This window comes from Lactuca sativa, chromosome 6 (assembly GCF_002870075.4).
Source record: "Lactuca sativa cultivar Salinas chromosome 6, Lsat_Salinas_v11, whole genome shotgun sequence".
Lineage (NCBI taxonomy): Eukaryota > Viridiplantae > Streptophyta > Magnoliopsida > Asterales > Asteraceae > Lactuca > Lactuca sativa.
In genome coordinates, this window is record NC_056628.2 from 16,930,711 (window position 1) to 16,955,377 (window position 24,667).

At 35.4% G+C, this 24,667-nt stretch overlaps 2 protein-coding genes across 5 annotated transcripts; both read right to left on the bottom strand.

Annotated features, from left to right (window-relative positions):
- Positions 1–1,114: 1,114 nt before the first annotated feature.
- On the bottom strand, positions 1,115–4,194 carry LOC111913040 (E3 ubiquitin-protein ligase At1g63170). Of its 3 annotated transcripts, none has more exons than XM_023908760.3 (6): positions 4,027–4,194; positions 3,443–3,496; positions 2,672–3,336; positions 2,453–2,578; positions 1,998–2,286; positions 1,115–1,423 (listed from the first exon to the last, which is right to left on the bottom strand). In XM_023908760.3, exons 3-6 carry the CDS (start codon positions 3,334–3,336, stop codon positions 1,220–1,222), a joined length of 1,284 nt encoding a protein of 427 aa, XP_023764528.1. In that variant the 5' UTR covers positions 3,443–3,496; positions 4,027–4,194; the 3' UTR covers positions 1,115–1,219. The 3 variants fall into 3 exon arrangements, with proteins under 3 accessions (XP_023764528.1, XP_023764527.1, XP_023764526.1); XM_023908759.3 differs by having other exon boundaries at positions 3,443–3,513; XM_023908758.2 differs by having other exon boundaries at positions 2,672–3,513; positions 4,027–4,193.
- Positions 4,195–13,625: 9,431 nt separating this feature from the next.
- LOC111913039 (cyclin-A2-1) lies at positions 13,626–17,613 on the bottom strand. Of its 2 annotated transcripts, none has more exons than XM_023908756.2 (10): positions 17,459–17,613; positions 15,605–16,270; positions 15,125–15,217; positions 14,890–15,023; positions 14,720–14,795; positions 14,554–14,630; positions 14,436–14,469; positions 14,200–14,349; positions 13,977–14,108; positions 13,626–13,885 (listed from the first exon to the last, which is right to left on the bottom strand). In XM_023908756.2, the coding sequence occupies exons 2-10, from the start codon at positions 16,232–16,234 to the stop codon at positions 13,832–13,834; spliced, it is 1,380 nt and encodes a 459-aa protein (XP_023764524.1). In that variant the 5' UTR covers positions 16,235–16,270; positions 17,459–17,613; the 3' UTR covers positions 13,626–13,831. The 2 variants fall into 2 exon arrangements, with proteins under 2 accessions (XP_023764524.1, XP_023764525.1); XM_023908757.2 differs by having other exon boundaries at positions 15,605–16,264; positions 17,459–17,573.
- Between the last annotated feature and the right edge of the window lie 7,054 nt (positions 17,614–24,667).

Consider the following 24,667-nt stretch of genomic DNA (forward strand, 5'->3'; position numbering starts at 1 on the left):
ATTTTCCCTTTGAGTTACCGGTTAAAACAAGTATTAGCCGGTAATATTGGTGTAATTTAAACAGATAAAACAAGTTAGTTGCTTTATTATGTACAAAAAAGAAGAAGTTGTCAATATGTGAACACGGATAAGAGGTAGTTACTCTCCTAAGTCATTTTCCCATAAATTAGTTTGACAAAAGTGCATAAGCAATGAACTATAAAAATCACATAACCTACCCACAATTCACAACACAATTAAGGGGGTGTTTGGCTAAGCTTTTAAAAGGGCAAAAGTCATTTTTGGAAAAGTTGTGAAAAGTCAGGTTTCTATGACTTTTCCAAAAAGTTCATTTTCTTTATATAAAAAAATAGCTTTTACAAGATTACCAAACATCTTTTGCATTTTTATTTTTTCCTAAAAGATAAAAGATGTTTTAAAAGATTAAACAAACACCCCCTAAATTACAATAACATACTACAAAATCACATATTGAAACAATTGACTACATAAAAAACTAGGATATATTTTTCTTTTTTTTCCTACAACATCACATCAGAATTTTAAGGTTTATAGAATCAGATGAATAAGATCGTATATTAGAGTTTTAGGGTTTATAAAATAAAAATAAAAAAGTGACAACTAGGTTAGAATTTTTTTTTCAACCTTCTGTTGTTGAGTAAGTAAAAAAGAAATAAATGGAGAAGAGAAGAGAAGAGGGAGTACTGAGTAGTGCCTCTGGTGTCGATTTGGGTTGTGTAAGGTGGCCGTAGCCGATCCCAGAAGGGGATATGGTTTCATATCAAAACCGAAAATGAAGATGAAAGAGTAGAGCAATCTGTTTTTTTTTTTTTAAAAAAAACTACTGACGTTAGGGCCTAATTTATATTATTAAATAACTACCTAAAATACATTTTAATACATACCGAAAATAAGTATTTATATTAAATGACTACCTAAAATACATTTTAAGGCATGGATCTATGAAAAATAAAGGATTTGGTGTATTAACTAAAACAAGTAAACTAGTATTTCAGAAGCCGAAAAAGATGAACAAATTTCTTGGCTGAAAACCATATGATATATAATATATACTGTAGTTTCTACCAAAATAAAAAAGAAAAACACAACAAAATAAGGATTAAGGAGAGGATAGATATAGGCTTGTGGTAATACATCTATTCACTTATCAAACAACACAGACTTCCATATTAACATATACAAAAAACTTTTTCAAAATCTAATACACAGTGCTTCTTCTCAAACTAGCGGTTGCTTCTGTTAACGAACTCAAAATGGTCTCACCCACTTCACTCTTGCAAAGTGGACACGTGGCATTAATCTTCAACCATTTGTCAACACACTCCACGTGGAAGAAATGACAACAAGGCAACTCCCTCAATTCATCATCATTTGCATACTTAGCCAAACATATGCAACACACCTGTTGAGTTAATTAACATAAATTATATACTTTGTTAGGTTTCTTGCTTTCTCACTTAATGGGCTTAATCTGAACAGAATGACTTAACTCATTAAGCCAAAAAAAAAACCTGACTTAGATGTATTAAGATGCTAACCCTTTACCTATTCTCTCACGTGTTTTTTTTTTTTAAATACATTTATAAGCGTATAAAAATTATTACATAGATATAATTATCAACTTCTTAACACATTTATAAGCGTATAAAAATTATTATTATGAGACAAAAAAAGATTTAAATTAATCAGATTGTGATTAAATATAATTATTACATGTGTATTGCTGTTTATAGAAAATAGACCGTGATTTATTTAAAAATGGCAGTCAAGTTTATTAAATATCATTTCTAAACAGAAGGGTAAATTGGTCATTTATTCAGATTTAGCCACGTTATATTGTGTTTGGCGTGCATTAAGGTTTAGGGTTTGATTAGAACCGATATCAATGGGAGAAAGATTGCAAACTTTTGTAAGTGTAAAAGACATAAATGCCCTTGTAAACTTATGTATGGAGAAGAATTAATGAATTGACTAACCGCGTCTTCTCCTGATATGGCACGTTCCTTTTCAGTTCCAGCAGCCACAATCCCACCTTCAGAGGTACTACTACTACTAGAGTTGTTCTCTTTATCATTTTTATGTTTCTTGAATTTGTAAGTGGGAAGAGAATTAATGGACTCTGTAGTGGCTCCTCTATTTTGTGCAAGATCTTCTCTGAATCCCAACACAGATATTATACAAGGGAGACAACAGCAGATTGTGGTGCACAAGATGAATGGCATTGCATACCCGATACAACTAAAGGTAAGAAACACTATACACAACCTGTTTGTTATATCATATAACAACCAACAGTCAGCAATGTAGTTTCATTTTGATTTCGCAAAATTACAAATATATATATATATATATATATATATATATATATATATATATATATATATATATATATATATATATATATATATATATATAATGGATTAATTGGCACCTGTACAAGTTGGGAGCTTCAGAAGAGGAAGAATGGCCTCCAAAGATCCACACATTTCCAACCACAAACCAGACTGCAAAGAAGCAATCCAATCCCATTTTGAAATATTCAACAAGCACTTTCACTCTGCAAACAAGTCCCATTTAGGGTTTTGGTGTATGATAAAACCACAAAATAAAAGCATAAAAAAGATGGAAAGAAAGAAAGAAAGTTGCGTACCTTGCACTCAATGCTCCCATTGTCAGTCTTCTTGTAGATGTCACAGCAGTGTTCCGATTGTCCCCTTCCAAAATCCTTCCATTTGAAGATGAATTGAAAGAACTTGCAATGGCAGACAGATTGCCAGGTGTCGCATTTTGGCGAGCCTGTGATACTTCTTGAGTTGAAGCATTTCGGTTATGAAAACGCCAGAAAAGAAGAGGAAGCGTTACAACACATCCAGAAGCATAACCGATAACCCATGTGAACAATGGAGCATGAGGGTGTTCATCCCTTGACAAAGATAAAACAACAATGGCTGCTATAATTTGGCTCACTGTAATCACTAATTCCACTGATATCCAGTAACCGGAATTCAATGGACTCCTACGCCTTCCATTTCCATTCCCATTCCCCCTCCTAGCAAATGATGTATTCCTTGCATTTGTAGTAGATAAAGAATGTTGCAAGACTGGAGATTGTGGATTTGTTGAAGGGAGATCTTCATTCTGTCTTAGGTTTGACCCATTGAGAGTTGAGCTAGATGATGAAGCTTCATTGCTATTTGTTGTTATATTAATCACATGCTCACATTCGGTATTGCTTTCTGTTCTCTCCATTAGTAGTGGCACTTTGCTTGTTTGAATTTTACGATGTAGCCCTGGTGTGGGAACAGGAACACCCATCTAGATGCTCCAGCAAATCACAAAGTAGAGAAAACATGGGATGGCGAGATATCAAACACACACTTGTGAAACCAATCACACAATCATACTCGTAAGAACTGCTCACCTGTGACTTTTGCAGTCACCCACTCAAAATGAAGTATCAAACTCAAAGGAGCATCTGAAAAGATGCGAAATCTAATGAAGATTATGTTAAAAATGAATCAGTTCTCTTAATTAATGAACAAAAGGAATCAAAATTATGCGCTAAGAAACGAACAAATTCAGCATCTATAGAAAACTGTTCAGTGTAGTCCAATCAGGCGAAACCACGAAATAAACTCGATGCTTAACAATTGTTCAAGAAAACTAAATATCTCTTAGAAATGTGCAGTGATCGAAATTGGCCAAGAATCGCATCATTAAATCGATTAATACACCACATCTAGCATCACAAAGTTGACCATTCGTTGTCTATCGATAGTAACGAAGTAATAGAACTCAACACGGCACTTGCATAAACTTATGAAAACGTTATTATACCTAGAAACTCAGCAATCGGATCCACCAATGAATCGATTTGCATCAAATCGCACATTTAAAACCCCAGTAAAACAACAACTAAAATTCTTGCGAATTTCAGCTGGTTTTCTCGAAATAAAAATATAATAAGTAGCATTAGACCATTAGTGTAGAAGAAGGAACACTAACCAGTGAGTCGGCGATTAAATTAGAACAAAATCGGAGAAATCTCGTTGCAGTGGCGAAAGTCGACGGATCAATTGATTTGATTCACAGTGTGATCAACTTTTTTGATTGTTTGAAATGATCTTTTGTTCTTGTTTTTTTTTTTTTGTTGGCGATGGATATACCGATTATCTATTTAACGTCACCTTTGAGTTTGACCCTCCATTGTGACAGTCCATCTGGACACTGTAGCATCGTCCTTGTGTCCAAATTTGGGGAAAAAAATCCCAACTTTATATTATTTTTTTCTTAACATGTATATATTTATTTTTAGTAGCATCTATTTATATATTTATTAACATTATTTATATATTTATTAACATGAACAATATATTTTATTGACAAATTTACATAAATGATCTTATGGTTTATCAAATATCACTATTTTGATATCTGTTAATATTTGACAAACATGGTCTTTGTGGTTTATAAAACTTGTGTTGTTGGCCCTTATGGTTTCTAAATCTTATGTGGTTGGTCCTTAAGCCACATGAAATGACATTTTCCCCCTTTTTAATTTATTTTTTCTTTTCCTTTAACAAAATCTATTTATAAAGAAAAAAAATAATTACCTAATCATGTTCATCATCTCTTCCCTCACGTTTCTTTCTTTCATTCTTATCCACCAACTACCCTTCTCCCTTTCTTGCCGGAAACCACATATGAATTAAACATGTCTAAATCGTCAATAACCGTTGCCTTTCAACATTTGTTGACAATCCATCCTCACCTTCATCTCTCTCTTTCCTATCACACCACCTCAACCTACATTATCTCTCTTTCCAATTCTATCATATGAAACTTCCAAAGGTCCTACAAAAACAATTAGTCCTACGACCATTCCCCCATCATTCCATTTGAAATAATATTATCATTCATCGGTTGATCAGAAAAGATCCATGACAACATTTTTGATATGTTTCCTAGGTGGAATCGTTGTCATGGGAACTCCACAAGAAAGCTTGATTTGCTCCAGGAAAAAATGTTGTTGCAGGTTTGATCTAAATTCATTGACATTCAATGGTAAATTAGCAAGTTGGAATGTAATCTTGTTACTATTCCGACCTAAAGCTTATTCTCCTACATAAAACTCATCGCCCCTTTTGTTCTCAGATTTCATATTACAAGTCATCAACCCTCCACCTCCCTCACCTCTTTCTTTTCTCTAATGGTTGTTAACCAACCTACAATTTCACAAACCCGCGCCACTTATGTCATTGATGAAACCTCTCCTACACTGGATGAAGACCAGTTACGCCCAATCGTCATCATTTGATTCGTCGCTCATCGGAAAGGGTTTGGGAATTCCAATGTGGTAGTTGGCAGTTGTTATTCGTATTTTCCAGAGGCCAACACCATCACCTTGTTAAAATCAAAGCTGAAATTTGATTTTCTCTAAGAGATAGGGAAGTGGAAACATCAAGCATCGACGGTCCGTGTGTGCTTGTTCTTCGATCCAGAAAGAAAGAAAAGAGATAGTGAAAAGAGAGAAAAACAGGAAGGTGGTAAAGGTTGAGAGAGAAGTAGGTTTGGTGGGCCCAATCTGACATTCATTTTTTTAAAACTTAAACTAATTAGAAATTATATAAGAAAAATCTGAAGGAAATTAAAAGGGGTAAAAATATCATTTCATATGGTTTAGAACCAACCTTATAAGTTTTAGAAACAACAAAGGTCATTCGTATCAAAATAAATTAGCAAAGACTAAAGTTTAGATATTTGATAAACCATTGAGACCATTTATGTAATTTTGTTTATTTTATTTGACATACATCATTGCTATTTGTAGAATATAACCATATTTTTTTATTCATGCTACATATCTGTATTTTTGAAATAACATTCTTATGATATTAGGTTCTTTGACATTTAATAAACTAGGTAATGAAAATTTTATTGATACATATATCGAAAAAACATTATTGATTTTCAAATAATGAAAATATTTGCATATTAATTTCAAACTACATAAATAACTATATTTTTAGAAGATAAAGTTATTGTTAAATATGTTTGATCCTCTTAATGAACACTAACTTATTATATATCTTTGTTGTTTGCATCAAGAACCTCTGTTACCTTTTTCAACATAGTTAGATGTTGTTTATCTCTCCTTATTGAATTAGTTAGATAGATTTGTGATATGCATCGTTTAGTATTGTAAGGCATGACAACAAGTTGTTGCAATATATCTCTTTTGTCTTCATTGATCTACCCTTCTTATTGAATAAGAGGTTATGGACTTTTTTTTTCATTGTTGGTGTCTTTCCAGTTTTGTAGTTCAAGTTGGGATTTCTCAGATAAAGACAAACAGGTCTTTTTAGACTATTTGGTATGAATTTTTAATATGACTTTTCCTGGGGGAGGGGGGAGATAGTGCGTTTTATAAATGATGCTACTATTTGGTGTTTCTAATGTAATGGATCATGAATTTGTGATTATATTCTACATATAAGGAAATGCCATGTTCAAGTTTTGATCGTATGGTGTACCCGTTTTTGTCAGTTGTAATATATGTTGTTTATGGATTACCTTGGCACGTTATTTATTCAACTCGTATGTACAAGTGAATGTTTATAATTTTTATATTTAGTTGTTATTAATTTTTACATGGATGATAACTAAAACATCCCGAAAATTCTAAGGTAAAAATTTCATTTTTAGTTCAACCATAAACACCATTTAATCATTTCAATAATTCAAAAGTATATCAGAGTAAAATAGTTATCAGATTACAATTCCCAAAATCATAAAGTGTCGAAACATGGGTGGATGAGTTGTGATCAAGCCGAACCCTTCTCTCGCGAACTGGGAGTACCTAAAAAACATTTTAAACATAAACCGTAAGCACAAAGCTTAGTGAGGCCCCCAAAATACCGCATACCAGACATATCTGCCAACTTAAGGCTGTGTCGGGTCTATTTCACCCCCGAGTCTATTTCAACTCATGTGTCGACCCCATGCTATACCAAGTCTATTTCACCCCACATACATATAGCAAACAGGAACACATTCATAAAATACATACAACATGAGTCATAAAGACTATAAGCACATAACATATCCTAGCGTCCTACATTATAGTGAACAAACTTACATCAGTCTGTTGTCAGTCAAATAGAAGCTCGACTACTGAACTAGAGAATCCTTGCGCTAACCAATAAGATAAAACCCCAATTAATAATTGGGCCATAAAGCATAACCGGGAATCTAGTTCATTTGTCCAAAACCCAAGGTAAAAGACCATTTTACCCTTCTCTCACTTGGCCCAATAACCGAGGCCCAACCCAATGGCACCAAAAGCCTATTATGGCCCAAATCTCTAAATAATACCCAAATATCAGTATGGTCCCAAATCCAAGAAAGCCCAAAGACTAACAATGGCCCAAATTCAGAAAGACTAGTGGCCCAACAAGGCCCAAAACCCTAATAGTCCAAATATGACCCAAACCGCAAAAGTCAACGAAAGTCAACAGCTGTTGAGTACGCCCAGCGTACTCAGACTTACGCCCTGCATACACCACTTTTGGCCAGTATGCGCTGCGTACGAGCTGGGTACTCCCAACGTACTCCACGACAGCCCAAACTAACCATTAAGTGCTAAATTGGTTAAGCCACTAAGTCCACTTCTTAGATCTGATCCTAAATGATGTCTTAACACATAAAGTTGGCAACTTTACTCCTTTGCATCTTAATGGGACCAAATACTTGTTTTTGACCATTATAACCCATAATAAGAGCCCTAACTTATGCATTGTCCAATATAACATATCAAGATTGCCTTTTTGTGCATAAGAGACCTCAAAAATGCTAAGATCTACCACCCTAGATTCTGGAGTAACTCATACTCTCAAGCATGACTTAAAGGATGATAAAAAGGACAAAAACAAGCTCTAACTAGATCTATCAAAATGAACCTTCAAGTTAAGAGCTTTATACCTCCAAAAGCTTTCCAAGTTGGTGATGATTTTGGATCCACAAGCTTCAACCACACCAAAGCAACTTCCAAGAGTTCTTCTTCCTTCAAGATCACCAAAAACCCTCTCAAGGTTCAATTCCAAGATCAAAACACTCAAAAGGCAATTAGGTTTTCGTTCTTAGGGTTTGGAGAGGTGGAGGCTCGTCATAAGAAGGTCCAAAAGCAACTTAAGGTGTTTAAATAGGGCACAAACCCTAAAAATTAGGGTTTTCCCCTGGTGATCATATGTCTTGCATACCTCCATGTATGCCCTACGTACGTGGGTGCCTCCACGATCAAATTTGAGCCTTGTACGCCCAGCGTACTCCTTGTATGGCCAGTGTACTCAGCTTAGCCCAAAATCCTCGTAACTTCAAACGGTCATAACTTATTCGTTCCCACTCCGATTTCAATGTTCTTTATATCCACAGAAAGGTAATGAGAATCTCTACAATCCTATAAACTCTCCTTTGCCTTGAAACTTTCAAAACTTACATCCAAAATTCAAGAAAAATCCACACCATCATTTTACCATTATACCCTTAGGCTCCAAAACACAAACCGAACACTCGATACCCACAACCTACATTATCTACCACCAAATGGCTCTAAACCTCTCATTCTCAATGCCCAAAGTCGTATGATACTTGATCTTTGGGTCACGTCCCCAAATTATGAAACGACCCGATATAGGGTGTTACAATAACTACTCTGATTCCTCCTATATAACATTACTGCTACCAATACGAGAGAATGTTACTAATTTTTACATTTAGTTGTTAAAGCGTAACACACATTTTCCAGAATGGATCATTTTAGGGCATTAAGGAGTCAAAAGCATGGTTTTTTAAGGAAAACCAGGTTTCACGATGTAACAACCCAAAAACAGTGATACATTTTTTCAATTTAAAAACCAATAGTTTCATACATCAGGTATCGTAAGATCAACCACAAAACAAATTGTCAACTAAACATTCGAGTACAGATGAAAACTAGTGTGGAATCATGAGGGGGATGATGTGTCATCACGTCGGGCCCTTCCTTTTTGTACCAGAAGTATTGAAACCACAAACATAAACTATAAGCGCAAGGCTTAGTGAGTTCCGCAAAGTACCACATACTAAACATACAACTGGGCCTAGTCGTGGGGTATATTCCAACCCAATATAAAATCATGGACCCAACCCTAGGGTTTCTTTCAACCGATCATACACTCATGGGACGACATTTGTGCCTTCGACCCACAATCACAGTGAGAAGACTCGCCTCTAACCGAAGATAATTGAATCACACACTCGAGTTGCTGCTATCATAGATCCTCAAACTAATCAAAACCCAAAGACAACCCTAATTAATAATAAGGGTTTTAACACATAATTAAAGGTCAAAATCATATTTTATCTTACTAGGAGAAAAATATCGTTTTGCCCTTTCCACACATGACCCAAAATATGAGGCCCAAAACCCTAACGACCAAAGGCCCAACAAAAATGGCCCAAATAAGTTTTCTAGGAGTACACCCTATGTACTCCCTATTATACCCATCGTACAACTTTGATTTGGAAGGATTACGCGACATCAACCCCATACGCCCAACATACTCAGGGTTTTGCCCAACGTACCCTTCAGAAGCCCACCCTCAAAACGAAGGTCTTAATGCTTAAAGACTTAACATCCAAACTTCATATCTAAGCCTAATGAACGTCTAAAATCATAAATTTGCAACCTTTATGCCTTTGCATGGCTATAAGGAGCTCAAAACTGAAACCCTAACTTGTATTACCATCTAAAACCCCTTAAATCTAGCATGGATGAATACAAAGGACCAAGCTTGCATTTTTTATATCTCCAAACACCCAAAATCGTCTGAAAGGACAACTCAAAAGGTTTGGAGTATACCATACTCATTAAACCAAGGTTTTTGGGACAAAAAGGTGATAAACTAGCAATCCTAACAAGATCTATCAAAGTAAGCCTCAAAATTTAAACTCTATACCTTCTGAAGATGCACAAAGGTGTGTAGATTTTGGATCCAAGAGCTTGAGTGCAACATCACAGCTTCAAAGGTCTTCATTCACCACCAAGAACACCAAAATATCACTAAAAAGCTTCAAAACTCACACACAAGAATTATGGTTTCGAGAAGATGGCTAAGAGGGATGGAGGTTGGTGGCAAGGGAGGGTTTAAGACCACAAAGTCCTTTAAATAGGGTCCAAACCCTAAAAATTAGGGTTTAGGACCTGTGTGAGTATGCCCAGTGTACTCATACGTATGCCTAGCATACGTAGTGGAGTCCACGAGTTCATTTAACGAGCTACGCACGACATACCCATAAGGTGCTCCCCACATAAGGACTGTTTTTGCAAGGATTTTATAATAAATGCCAAAAATGAAAAGTACCTAGAACACGGTTGTTACACACGACGTGACTATAAGGAGTTCACAATGTGACAAGCCAAAGTGAAGAACGCATATTTGGATTGTGGTCACGACATGACATGTATGTGGCCACAACGTGAGGAAGGTTGTAGCCCAAGCCCATGATCTTTTAGGGTTTACTTCATATTTAAACCCCATTAACTCGGTTTTAGGGTTCACTATCAGCCTCCATCATCCTCAAACCTTAGAAACCCCTAACCCTAATCTCTCTTGGTGGTTTTAGCTCATCTTTGGTGGTTTTGGTACTCTTTGAAGGAAGTAGAAGGGTAATTAGGGCAAGGATCAAGCAAGCATCATCTTTTCATATTTGATATCACCTTTTGTACCATTTTTAAGGATTCAAGCCTCTACCGTTATGGTTTATTCTCTTAGATCTAAGTTGTTTTGGTCCTTTTTTGGTTCATGGTTTTGATTTGAGTAAATAGATGGAATAAAGTCGGCAACTTTATGGTCCTCCTGAGTCCCTAGAGCATCATATCTTATGGATATAAGGATTTGTTATGAATTGTGGGCCTTGCATGAGTTTTGGGTCATTTTCTTGGCTTTTAACCTAGTTTGGGTAGAGGATGTGCCTGGAGCATGCATGTCCATAAAGTTGTCATTTTTATGAACCTATGGAGTCCCTTAAATCTTTCTGGAAAATGGGAGTTGAAGACTTAATGGAATAAGGACTCAAACCGTTAAGTTGATGTCTCAGAGTGTGGTCACGATATGACATTGAGGATGTCACGACGTGAAGATTGGAGTTTTTGCGATTATTTTGTCATGTTGTGCTCACGACATGACCAAGGAAGGTTCATGTCGTGATGCTTGCTGATTGGGTTGTCCATGACCGAGTTGACTGAGTTTGGGCGAGACGAGTTGGAATTGGGCCGAGTGTGTTCTCACGACGTAAGCAAGGGCCGGTCACGAAGTGGGGCTTAATGGTTGATATTGTTGGATGTTGACTTGTTGACCAAGGTTGACTTTTGGTTAAGATTGTTGGATTCAGTGTGTAGACTAAGGTTGGAACTTATATGTTTTAATAGGAGTGTTATAGCATCTATTGTAGGGCATTGAGCTGTAGCTTAGCTGATTTCATGAGTCAGGTGAGTCTTCTCACTATATCATGTAGGATGCTAGTTGTCTTTGTGACTCTTGCATTGTGTGTTGGGATGGGCCTATTGATATGTGGGCATTGTCCTATTGGTATGCATGTTGGTTTGGGCCCATAGATATGTTGGGATGGGCCCATTTATATGTCGGGTTGGTCTCATTGAACGATAAATGGTATTTTGGGCAAGTCACTAAACTTTGTGTGTACAGTTTGTGGTTTAAACATTTTCAGGTACTTCTAGTTTCAAAATGAAGGGTCTGACTTAACGTCACTGCATCTCCTGAAGGCTTTTCCGCATTGATTACTTTTGATTTACTCGGATGTTTGAGAAATACATTTTTACTATGTTTGTTTTGGAATATATGACAGTATGACTTGCTGGTTTAAAAATGAAAATTTTTGCTATTATTTTTGGGATGTTACATAAAGTCCTGAAAGCGTCCATGATGCTACCATCTAAGAAGAAAGTCGACCATTATGTTTCAAAATGGTAACACGGACAAGTGTCTCGTTTAATCGAATTGACATACGATGGTGAATTTGATCTTTATGAAACTGAAGTAACCAAGGTAATTTTTGAACGAAAGTGTGAAACTTAAAGATACCAATATTTTGATAATCTTATTGTTTGATATCAAAATGTTAATGCTTGGTATGTAGGAGGTTTTGAATGACAAGATTTAGCAACATGGAATTGATCATTTTGCTGAATATAAAGATTAGGTTACTAATTTGACGAAATGTTTACTTTCTCATGTTTAATAACTAACAAATATAATGTATCGAGTGCAAGTGGAAATGTTTAATGTAGCAACATTTTGTTATTATTATCTTCTCATAGAGGAACTTTTGTTTTTTATATTGTGCATGTTATAAATGACAAGATTAAGAATGATGAGGAACACCATGAAAAGTAAAATGTACGAGTCCTACATTTTTAATCTTTATCACATTTTGTTACGTCTTTAAAGTGTATATTGTTTTACTAATTTGTTATGACATGCAGACACCCACTGATGGTTCACAAATAAAACAATCGAGTGATATTTTGAGTCGTATCAAGTTGATGTGATTAAAGATGTATGTAATGGATAAACATATTATATTAAGATATTGTATTCACAAATGTTTGTTTTATTAAAGAAATAAAATGATTTTGGACGTTTTGCAACGTCAGAATTGGATTAGGTTGTGATATTGAATCTTCTAAAGATGAAGAAATTGAGGATAACCTGACATATATGGCTTTGGAAGATTCTCCAATGCATATCAAGATGTCTTATGTGGTCGTTTATAAATAAGTGACATAAATTTTTTTGCATTCGAGCTCACTGACTGTGAAGATGATGCCGCTTGTGCTTAACTTTTGGACATGCACTTAGTCCAAACAAGATGTCTAGGTGCCTATAGAGGTATTTTGAAAGAAAAAAAAATTAAAACCATCGATTTTCAAATTCTCACGAAAATATTGGTTCTTAAAAGAATTTTACTCTATATAATTTACATCGATAAAGGAGCAAATTGTATTTTTATACCTTGCAGTTTTCAAAAATATAATGCAAATTGTTTCATCTTCGTGAAAGTTATCCCTCTGAAAAAGCAATAGGGATAGTATAAAGATATTCAAGATATATCTACATCATAATACTTTAATTAATATATTGATTGCACAGCTTTACCACTTGATACCTTACCCAAATTTGAAAACGTTGATGGTGGGTCAAAAGCATCTTAAGATGAAAAGGAAATACTTTTAACAAAAGTAATAAACAAATTTTACTTTTTATTGTTTAAAAGAACAATGTTGATAAAACGTGTATAATGTTTAATTAAAAATCAATCTACCTTATTATTATACTAATACTAAAACTATAATATATATTAGGTTTACATGATTAACGGTTGATAATGCTTTCCCATAGCAAATAGAAATATTCCACCACAGTCCACAAAGGGTTTGGACCGGCAGTCCAGTTTCACCACCGGTGGGCTTTCTTTTGGAACAGTGAGACCAGCCCAGCCCAGCCCATATAAACTTCTAGTACATAAAAATTAAAATGAAATTATAATAATCAACAAATAGAATTTTATAACTGTAACATCAATGAATTGTTTTAGATACAAGCTGTTAATTTAATTATATAGCAGCCATATGTGCGAGATGCACACAGACAGCTCTCGAAAAGTTACAAGTTACAACACAACCAGCTCCTGTTCCTTGTGGATAAATCATCTTGTCTTTTATGTTCACGTCAGCATCTAGTCAAGTCAACCATTAGGTCAAAGGTATCACAGGTTTTGGCGAGGTTAAGGTTGCAACACTTTTATACTGTCGTCACAAAACAACTATCATCAGACCACATAACACAAAATAAACAACAGTAAAACAGTAACAGTGACATTGTTTCACTTTTTTTTACCTGTTTTTGTCTGTACTTTTGGCGTATTGCAAGAAGGCGGGGTGAATTGTTAAGTTGAATGTCTTGCAGTGCAAAAACCGTTGCTTTTAGGTCCGATGCTTTATAATTAGTATAATGTTCTAAGGTAGGATTCTGCAATAAATATTTAAGGTTAATTTTAAACCTTAATTTCTGCTAAATTTGGATTAGAACTAAAATTAAGAAGTAAAGAAATTAAACAGACCCATGGATGTTCATTCTGATCAAGTGTCCATTTAGCTAAGAACACAGCTGATGCAGCAACAAGAGAAGGTAGAAACTTTAAAAATCCATATTCAATCAGCGTTAATTCTGCTAAATAGTTTGCCAGAAATTCAAACTCTACAAATGAAACCTGCATATAAATTTATTTTTAATCATTTACATTAGTTAAAAAAAATCTAACTATTATTGTGGTAGTATGTTTATGACTTTATGTACCTTGTAAGAACTTTGTGCTGCTAAAATAAATCTCCTGAAAATAAATCATAAATCATTGTGTATTAGAAATTTAAAAGCTTTGAATTGTTTTATAAAAAAAGTGGAAATGGAATTTTACCGAAGGAACTTTTTTACAGTTGGAACAGACAGATTAAAGCTTAAAATTTCAAGAACTTGATACTCCATGTCCAATACCTGTGATACATAAACTTAATTTATTTTATATTTTATACACAAAAGTTATATTTTAAATAGTAGTAGTGATTGATGAACATATGACATACCTCTCTTCTAGTGTAGGTGCCATCTGTGATGAAACAGAAGTCTTCCACACGTGGGGCACAAATTTCTTCGTATTTTCTTAAAGTTTTATAAATAAAAGGATATATTAATATCATAATTTTTGTAAATGATGGTTTATGTAAAATTTATAAAAGAAAATAAGAGAACTAACGAGGCAATGAGCATGCAGGTTATTCCAAGCAATTGAAGTCTTTGTTTTTCAATGTACATTTTAGAGAGACAACGATCAATAAGAGTGACTGTTAAGTAAAGTGTTTCAGATGCTAGCCTATATTCTTCACAAACCTACACATCAAAAATTAAAATAATTTGTTATAAATAATAATAATAACAGATTTAATATATGATAATTTCTCGTAGAAAATGAATTATGTTTGTAAGCTTACCTCCACAAGCCAATCAATAAGAATACCACGCATTTCTTGTGTGATGTCTTTTTGCACTGTTTGCATATAATCAGATGAAGACCTCCATTTCAGCTGATGAAAAAAGAAGTAATTAAGAATTTCCTTTAATATTTGTAAGTTATTGAAAATTGGAGGAAATAACAACTCATAATAGTAATATACATGTTTTTAACCAAATAGAATTGTACTTACATGTTTTACAGATAATAGCAAAATGTAAACCCATAATAGCAATGTACTTATATACCTTTATTATTTACAAGTTTCATTTTATATATTGTTATTATTGATAAAGAAAGCTAAGTAGGTTGTTATTATGGATAAAATGCAAAGTGTGTTTCACTTTTTGCAAATTTTCCTTGGATATATTATGTACTTTAAGAATAGACCTTGCATGGTTACATATAAATAGAAGTTATAAAAAAATGGGGCATTAAGTATTAATGAAAAAAAGGGTACCTCTGTGACACGTAAATTGTTATATAATTCAACAGCATATAAACTGCACATCTGTGGATCTTTGTGCTTAGAATCAATGTCAAGAACTTCTTCATCATTTGAGGAATCCACTTTAATGGAAAGCTGTGAAGTTATTTCTCTTAATTCCTTTATGCTCTGTTTGTTCATATCTTCAATTTCTTTTACCTTCCCCTTTTGCCCCTGAGAGCCCACACAAACAGCTGGTTCCACTTTCACCATGTCATAGATGACCTTCATGCTTAAATCATCAAAGGCCATGTTAGTGACACAAACAGCTGGTTCCAGATTTGCCATGTCATTGATGACCTTGATATTTAAATCATCAAAAGCCATGTTAGTGACATCTTTGAAAACAGCCCTCCTTTTGGACTGAAACCTTGAGCCAACATCAATGGAGGAGGATTTGTTATCAGATGGCCCTCTTTTAGACTTTGGTTGTTGACCCTGTTTGGGTTCTTGTTTAGCCAGAGGATGTAGTGGAGGTAAATTTCCAGATATGCCCAAGGCTTTAGCACGTGCTCTAGTAATCCTTTCAGTGGGTTTTTGAATGTTGGCAGAATGTACATTTTCTTTGTTCATATCTGCTTGTCTTGCCATAGAATGGTTCATGATGTTAGATTGACTTTCTTTCCATGAATTCTGCAGCTACAACATGTAAATTCAGGTTAGCAACTTGTAACATAATTATTTTGCAGAATAGTTGCAGCCAAGTTTGAAAAGATTGTGATTTTCTTTTGTACTATTAAGCTTTTATAGACTAAAAACAGGACATTAAGATATAAACAGAACCACATAAAGTGCCATAAACCAAGAAAATTTCCAACAAATAATCATAATAGAATTCTTACATCTGCCTAGAAACATAACAGACAGGTCGTGTCCTCTTATAACTATTTTCCATTGTTTGATGGTGAAATTGAAATAAAGAAATGTAAAATCTTTTCACTTGGTCTTGTAATTTAAGACCAAATCTATAAGCAATTGAGGTTCGATTAGGTTAAGCATAACATCGGAACCATTTGGGAACCTTTACAGCATCTTATCGGGGTAGATCTCTAGATCCTAATAAAGCAAGCATGCTTAAACATTCAGTAAGGAATCAAAGATTTTCTCCAAAAGAAGTTGGAAAGTAAGAATGTTTTACAAGCATATCAAATACAGGATCGTTTTCGTATTGATAAACTCGAATTAGAATAGAGTAACAAATCTAAGACCTCGTATTTTAAGAACATGCCTGTAATATAAAAACCAAAAAGATAGACTCAAGTTCCATAAATAATTTATAAGAATAAAATAACACAAAACAACGAAATCGAAATAAAACTAAAATGTCAAGGAATTGTCAGAACCCTTCATGTTACTTCCAGATTAATCTACAGCTATACAAGTACATCTGCAGATCGGCCAGATTCATCAATTGGTTGGCCAAAAAACAAATTTTTTGTCCTGCCAACACACATTTCACTCCAACTAGAAAATTTGAGTTCGATTTTCAAAAGCTTGAAATAATTTGACTTCAAGTGCAAAATGAGGTCAACGACGTTAGGTAGAGAATTTTGAAAAATAGAAATAATAAATTCGTGAGGCAAAATTACAGATCTGTGCATTTCATTCATTTTAAATTCAAAAATTACAATGCAATCACAAAAATGGATCCATAAAACATAAACTTTTAAAATGCGATTTGAAGCTGAAATTTCTATGTGCGAGGTCTTTACGATGAATAATGTGGTTCGGTGGATGTGCGTGAGAGAGAGAGAGAGAGAGAGAGAGAGAGAGAGAGAGAGAGAGAGAGAGCGAGAGAGAAGGAGAGAGAGAGATGTGTGAGCTTACTCTGCATTCGAGAGCTCGATCCGAGAACCAAATCAGTAATGGTGATCTGAATTGAGCAGCAGAGCTAGGGCTCCTTCGAAATGCATCATGCGGAAGCCATAGACAGTCTGAGTGGTAGTGAGTGGATGTAATGTCTATATATATGAAGGGGAGAGGGTGGGGGCGTGAGAGCGGGATAGGGGTACAGTTTAAACTTCCAAATTTCCGAAATGGGTGAATTACAAAGATAATCCCTCCACTATTGTCTAATTTACATCTTTTTCCAAATAAGTTTTTTTAATGACTACGGCACATGTTCATTAATCTAATCTAAACTACATCTAAATAAGACTTGAAATTTTAACCTATTGGAAGAGCAGTGGCGAATCTGAAACAAAATATTACGTGGTTTCCAAATAAAATGAAGCCGATAAAAAAAATCAAATAACACTTGTGAGGGGTCGGGTCGGGTACGATTTACTGAAATATAACTGAAAAAACGTATTAGCCACCACCAATTAAAATTTAAAAAAAAAAAACGACTGAAATATAATTGAAAAAACTGAACGATTTAATGAAAAATTAATTGATTATTAGTGTATTGATACCTTATTGTTTGATAAAAACTATATCTTATATTTAACCATGTATATTTAGCAGCACAAATGTCTCATATAACTTATTTTTTGCCCCTTTTAAAATGGTTTTTTTAAGACATTTGTCTTTTTGATCAAATACTAGCATGATAACTGTTGTTGTAGGAGAACTCTGCTAGTGGAAAGTAAGCATTCCAACTCCATCCAAAATCCAGCACACAAGCCCTAAGCATATCCTCGAGTGTCTGGATCGTTCGCTCGCTCTGACCGTCGGTGTGGGGTGATACAATGTACTGAAATGCAATTGAATGCCTAACTTCTCATGGAATTTCCTCCAAAATTTGGAGGTGAAACGAACATCGCGGTCAGAGACCACAGATACCCGTGCCCGACTACCACCTCCCGAATATAAATATACACTAACTTCTTAACGGATATCTCTCGGCAATCGGAATAAAGTGTGTTAGGGTGCAAAGTCATGCTTAGATGTAATGTTTTAGGCTTTCCTCTTTGTATGTGTAAATGAGTTGAGTCTTTCCTATAAATAGGAAGTGAGTGACTCCCATTATGTAAGAGTCCATTTTGGAGTATTAGACTAGAGAGAGAATTTGTATACAAACTCATTTGTATAATCTTTCTAGATCTAATAAGAGCTTACAAAGATTTATTTACTCCTTGTGTTCTTGAATTTGTATGATGAATCACTAGATCTTTCTAATTCCGCACATGCCATCATAATCAACACCACAACAATTGGTATCAGAGCGGGTGTTCTTGATTCTTATCAAGAATTGATCCTTGATGGCTATTTTGATTTGGTGATTCTTATTGTTCATTGATCTTCGTGTTTAGAGAGTGTTTTTGTGTTCTAGAAGTCGAATTTTTCTTTGATTTGATCCATAATTCGACTTTCTCTCTCTAAAATACTTGTTTGTATCACTTTATCTCTCTAAAAAAAACTCATTCAAAATCACTTTCTCTCTCTAGAAAATTTCAAGTTCTTGTAATCATGGAGAAATGGATGATACGTAGGAATGATTTTCAAAGTGAATGCTCATTTGAATATCTTCTTTATAGCTTAACTGTTGGATTGATAAGTGAATGTGATATTGTTGTAAATGGAGAAAAGAATGAAGTTGGAGAATTAATTAGTTGTCCAATTTTTCGAACCAAACATTTGTTTGATCGTTTGATTACAACATATCAAAAGAGACGAAGAAATAGAAGAGATGGATAAGTCATAAAAGGAATTTCTCGTGCCGAATGCAAATATGGAAGCAATAAACTTGAATATTATGCAAATTGTCGTGAAGCTCGGGATGGTGTTCTTGATGATGATGATGTTCAAGAAAAAGGAGTTCAATTTGATGTTCTTGATGTTCAAGAAAAAGGAGTTCAAGTTGATTCTCAAGATGAAAAAGTTTTTTGCTCAATTGGAGTTCAAACATGTAACAGCCCAGAATTTCAGGTATTGTTATAATTATGTTTTTGGGTGTTTTAAGAGGGGACTCGGCGAGTTGGAGCCTAGACTCGCCGAGTAGGATCGCGGATCTGGTCGCGGGTTCGCGACTGGACTCGACGAGTCCGGATATGGACTCGGCGAGTCTGCGCTGTTTAGCGAAAACCCTAACCGTTCAGGTTTGGGACGTATATGAGGGACCTTATGGCCGTCATTGTTCACCCTAGCCTTCTGAGAGAAACCCTATTTCGATTGTGAGCATCTGGAGCAAGGGTGAAGACCATTGTTGATTTTGGAAGTGTTGTTTTGCAAGGAAGAAGAGGCTTGGTTAAGGGAACAACAAGAGAAGCCTCGTTCTGAGGATTTGGGGACACAGAAAGTACGTTATTCAGGTAATATTTTGAGTGCATTCTCTTATGTTGATGTGTATATGGATTTAGGGTTTATGGAACCCTTTTGTGGCTAGATTGAATGTTACCTTAGTCCCCCAAACGATTGGAACCCTGTATTGGGACCTTTGGAGGTCCAGAATGTCCCATGCCTGAGCATTTCGGGAATCAATGGAGGTTTTGGATTGGAATCCTTATGCCTTAGGTCAAAATGTAAATTATGAGTCATGGGGTGTATTATGAGCACCGAAATGAGGACATTACATGATGAATCAGTCTAGGAAGGCCAGACCTATGAAGGGTCGGAGCAGTTCTGACCTTAGAAAGCAGTTTGAGCGGTTGCATGGCATGGACTCGTCGAGTCCGATGAACAGACTCGGCGAGTAGCTTGAAGATTAACTGGGACTCGTCGAGTTGTTCTTCAGACTCGGCGAGTTGAGTCGGGGTGGCCCCGCGATTCTTCCAGGAGGAACTCGTCGAGTCAAGGAGGATACTCGACGAGTAGAAAGGGAATCTTAGAGAATTGGTGAGGACGTCTAGACTCACCGAGTCGCCCTAGCACTCGCCGAGTCCGGTCAAGTTGACCATTGACCGTTGACCGTTGACCAGAGTTGACCTATGTCTGACTTCTTAGGGATAGTCAAACTTAGAAGATAAAAGTGTTAATAAGAGATATATGATGTTATAGGGAGATTGTAGCTCGGCGGATCGAGCACGAGTGATTTCAGGATTTGCCAGCTTTCGATATTCACGAGGTGAGTCTTCTCACTATACTGTACCCGGAAGGGTTTGACTGTGTGACCGGAAGGTCAGATATGATATGTGATATATGTGCTATATGTGGTAAGTTATTTGTTATACGTGCTATGTATGTTGTGGGCCGGAAGGCGATTATATTATGGGCCGGAAGGCATTATGTTATGGGCCGGAAGGCGATTATGTTATGGGCCGGAAGGCGTTGTGTTATGGACCGGAAGGTCGGCGTGGGTAGGACCGGAAGGTTTACCTAGCAGGGACGGAAGTCCCCTGAGACACATGGACCGGAAGGTCAGGGCCTGGAAAGGCGTATGTGCGTAAGTTGTATATTGGGGAACTCACTAAGCATTTATGCTTACAGTTGTTATGTATGTGTTTCAGGTACTAGCGAGGACCGTGGGAAGGCGCCGGCGTGATCTGTATACACTGAAGGATGTTTTGTGATCTTGAGATTTAGATGATTTGTATTTTGACATGACACTTGAAATGTTTATGCCTTGTTTTGAATGAAACTACTATATTTTGAAATGAAAATTTTGTTTGAAAATTTACGGTGTTACAAAACAGATGATATTTTGTGTTCTTGTGATTCGTTTGAAGGAATGATTCCTTATCGGAAGCCGGTGATTCAAGAAATTCACAAATATCAAACTCCAAAAGATTTGATTCAAACTCAAAATATTCATGTTGTTGAAAGTGGGTTTGTTCATGAAGTCAAGTTTTCAAGATGCAAAAAGATGAGAAAGAAAAAGAAGAAGAAGATGAATCGGAAGAACAAGCGGGTTTACTCACAAAAATCGTCATATTTTGTGAAGCCAAAATCCGTGAAACAAATTTGGGTTCCAAAGCAACAATCTCCAAATGTTGCATTGAATTTGAAGTCAAAACTCAAATGTGTTGGTGGTTCTTTTGAAGATGTTCTTGGATCGTTGAAGAACACGAAGAACGAGTTGTACATCTCGCATGGTGGGTGGTACAATGTTCAATTTGGAGATTTTCTCATTCCGACAAAAGAACCAAGATCTTCCAAAGTTGATTCGTTTGTTGAAAACGGAACTCGATTCGCCAAAAAGGTATCTCAAATTCTCAAATGGATTCCAAAACGTCCATGATTTCGATTCGTATTTTGCGTTTTTCAATTTTTGATCGATTTGCCTCATTGGATCTAATCCGTTTTCAATCCCTTTGTTGATCCAATTATTTTTTGTTTAGATCAACTTAAAATCAAAATCATATTCACAAATTTGTTTTAATTTCGAAGCATCTGTTACTGTTCAAATGATCCGAACATCAAGCCCAAAACATATTCAAAAATCAGTCCAGTTCGTTTATTCAATGATCCAGTCAAATTAATTGTATCATGTACTGTTCATTGATTCATTTGTGTGTATAACCGAGTCCAATGTCCAAATACATTTACTGTTCATCTTGATTTCGAAGCCCAGCCTATCTTCAATCTTTTTGTTAATTGTTTTCAAGCCCAATCTATATTCATATCCGAGTTTACAATGGAATAAGCCCACAGATCTTTAAAAATCATTCAATCGTAAATTGATGTTCGTATTCTGACTTGTACACATGCTTTATGTACATGTACCATCAGTTCATATTTCTTCAAATCGATTAGAATTTCTTGTTTCTCAGTTCTTGTGAATCGATTCTAGATATTGTTTTCATTCATAGAATTCGATTATGATCAAGATGTCAATAATCGATTCGATTGAAAGTCAATCAAGTTTCTATTAAAGTCAAAATTGAGTATATGATGTGATTGAGTTGATCTGCTGTTGTTCTTGTCTTCAAATCAATTTAATGGCTTGAGTTGAAGAACTGATTGCGAAATTGAATGATATTGCTTGAAGTCAAGAAATCGATTTGAGATGTTGGAGTGATAAGTCAAAATCGATTAGCGTTGATTGCAGTTGAAGTCGATTTCAACTAAGTTACCTGTAATCGTTTTGAAAAATTGAAATCAAGTGTTCAATGTCAAAACTAAAGTCCATGTTCGTTAGAAATGAAATGGGAACGAGTTTTTGAGGATTCGATTTTTAATTGAGGTCGATGATTGATGACGACCATATTTGGTTTAGGAACGAACAGGAATTGGAATGAATCAAAGGGGTGTTTAGCATTTGAACGAAGTCTGTGTTTGTTTTTGATTTCAGATTCGAAGGGTTAACGATCGATTTCTTCGAAGATTTGGGAATCGATGGTTTGGTGAACTGGAATGAAGAACTGTAATGATGAACGGTTTACAGGGTAGTCTATGAACGAAGATTTAGAAATTGATGATATGGTTGAATGTACGAAGAGTGAAGAACCGTATGAATATGATTTTGATTTCGAAGGATAAAGGCTGTGAGAACAAATGATCTGGAAATCGAAGGTTGATTTTAGATTCGAAGGGTTAAGAATCGATTTGGGAAGAGAAGTCTTGTAAAATGAGATCTGTGATTTTGGAATTGGGGCATACGATCGATTTTGAAGTCGATTTTCGAAGGGTTGGTGAGTCACAGTTGATGATGTAGCTTCGAAGGTCTGGATTGATGGTCAATGGATCGATTATTGATATTGGTATTGTCGATGATTGATTGGGAACAGCTGACGAAAAATCGAACAATTGGATAATTTGATTTTGATGTTGTTTGCATCGGGATTCAATTGTAGACAGTCTGATTCAGAGGGACGATTAAGAGATTACTGTACATTCAGAGTCTTCGTATGCTTCGCATTCGTGTGTTTTGAGTATAATTGGGAAAAACGAAGGGTTCCTGGAACGAAGACCTGTAAATAAAAAAAAAAAAAAACAAGAACGAAGGGTCTTAAAGCGAAGGGTTATATTTTTGGGTGTATTTTTCGAAGGGTGTGAAGTTACGAAGAGGAGAGAGAAAGTGAGACTCTTCGTATGTTTGTGAATTGAAAGAAAATGACTGAATTTTCGAAGGGGGTATTTTGGAAATTCATACGAAGACTTTTACTGTTCATTAATCAGTCTTCGTATTCGAAAGAATTGAGCAAATGACAAAGTTTCGAAAACAGCCCCTGAAGCTTCGAATTTTTGGCACTTCGAACATTAACACAATTTTCGAATTTGACACTTTTCACCCGATTTCGAAAAATTTTTTGGAGCTTCGAATATTTGCGGAATCTTCGTATGAATTGTGAACAAAGAGCAGAATTTCGAAGATGGTCCCTGAAACTTCGAATTTTTGGCAGTTTGCACCCAAATTCGAAAAAGGACTATTGTTTGCTGAAAATTGAAGAATGTTCATTTCTGGTCCCTACAGTTTGTGCAAATTGACGCTTTCTACCCAGATTTGAAAAAGGGGGAGAGTTTTCCATATTTGGTTGTTTTGGGCGCAACGGGTCCCTGCAAGTTTCAGAAAGTGACAATTTCTACCCGAATTTTGAAAAATCTTGCATCTTTCACCCAAAAAGTCAAAAATTTTCATAAATTGAAAATTTTTTGTGGCTTTTTCGTGATTGTTTTTCCATGCAAGATTTTTGGTGATTCATTTTTGGTACACATCAAGGGGGAGTATTGTGAAGACTATTCCTCGGGCGCTTCTCATCCTTAGTGGGTTTTATAATTTTTTTTATTATAAAAAGGGGGAGAATGATGGGTATTCGAAGCTTCTCGGGTTTGTCGAATATTCATTTGCGGATTTGAAGACCGGTGTTACTTCGAGGGGGAGTTTGGTCTTAATCGCGCTAGCTCGTTGGATATTAAAGCCGGACATCCAATCCTAACTTTGAGGGGGAGAATGTTAGGGTGCAAAGTCATGCTTGGATGTAATGTTTTAGGCTTTCCTCTTTGTATGTGTAAATGGGTTGAGTCTTTCCTATAAATAGGAAGTGAGTGACTCTCATTATGTAAGAGTCCATTTTGGAGTATTAGACTAGAGAGAAAATTTGTATACAAACTCATTTGTATAATCTTTCTAGATCTAATAAGAGCTTACAAAGATTTATTTACTCCTTGTGTTCTTGAATTTGTATGATGAATCACTAGATCTTTCTAATTCTGCAC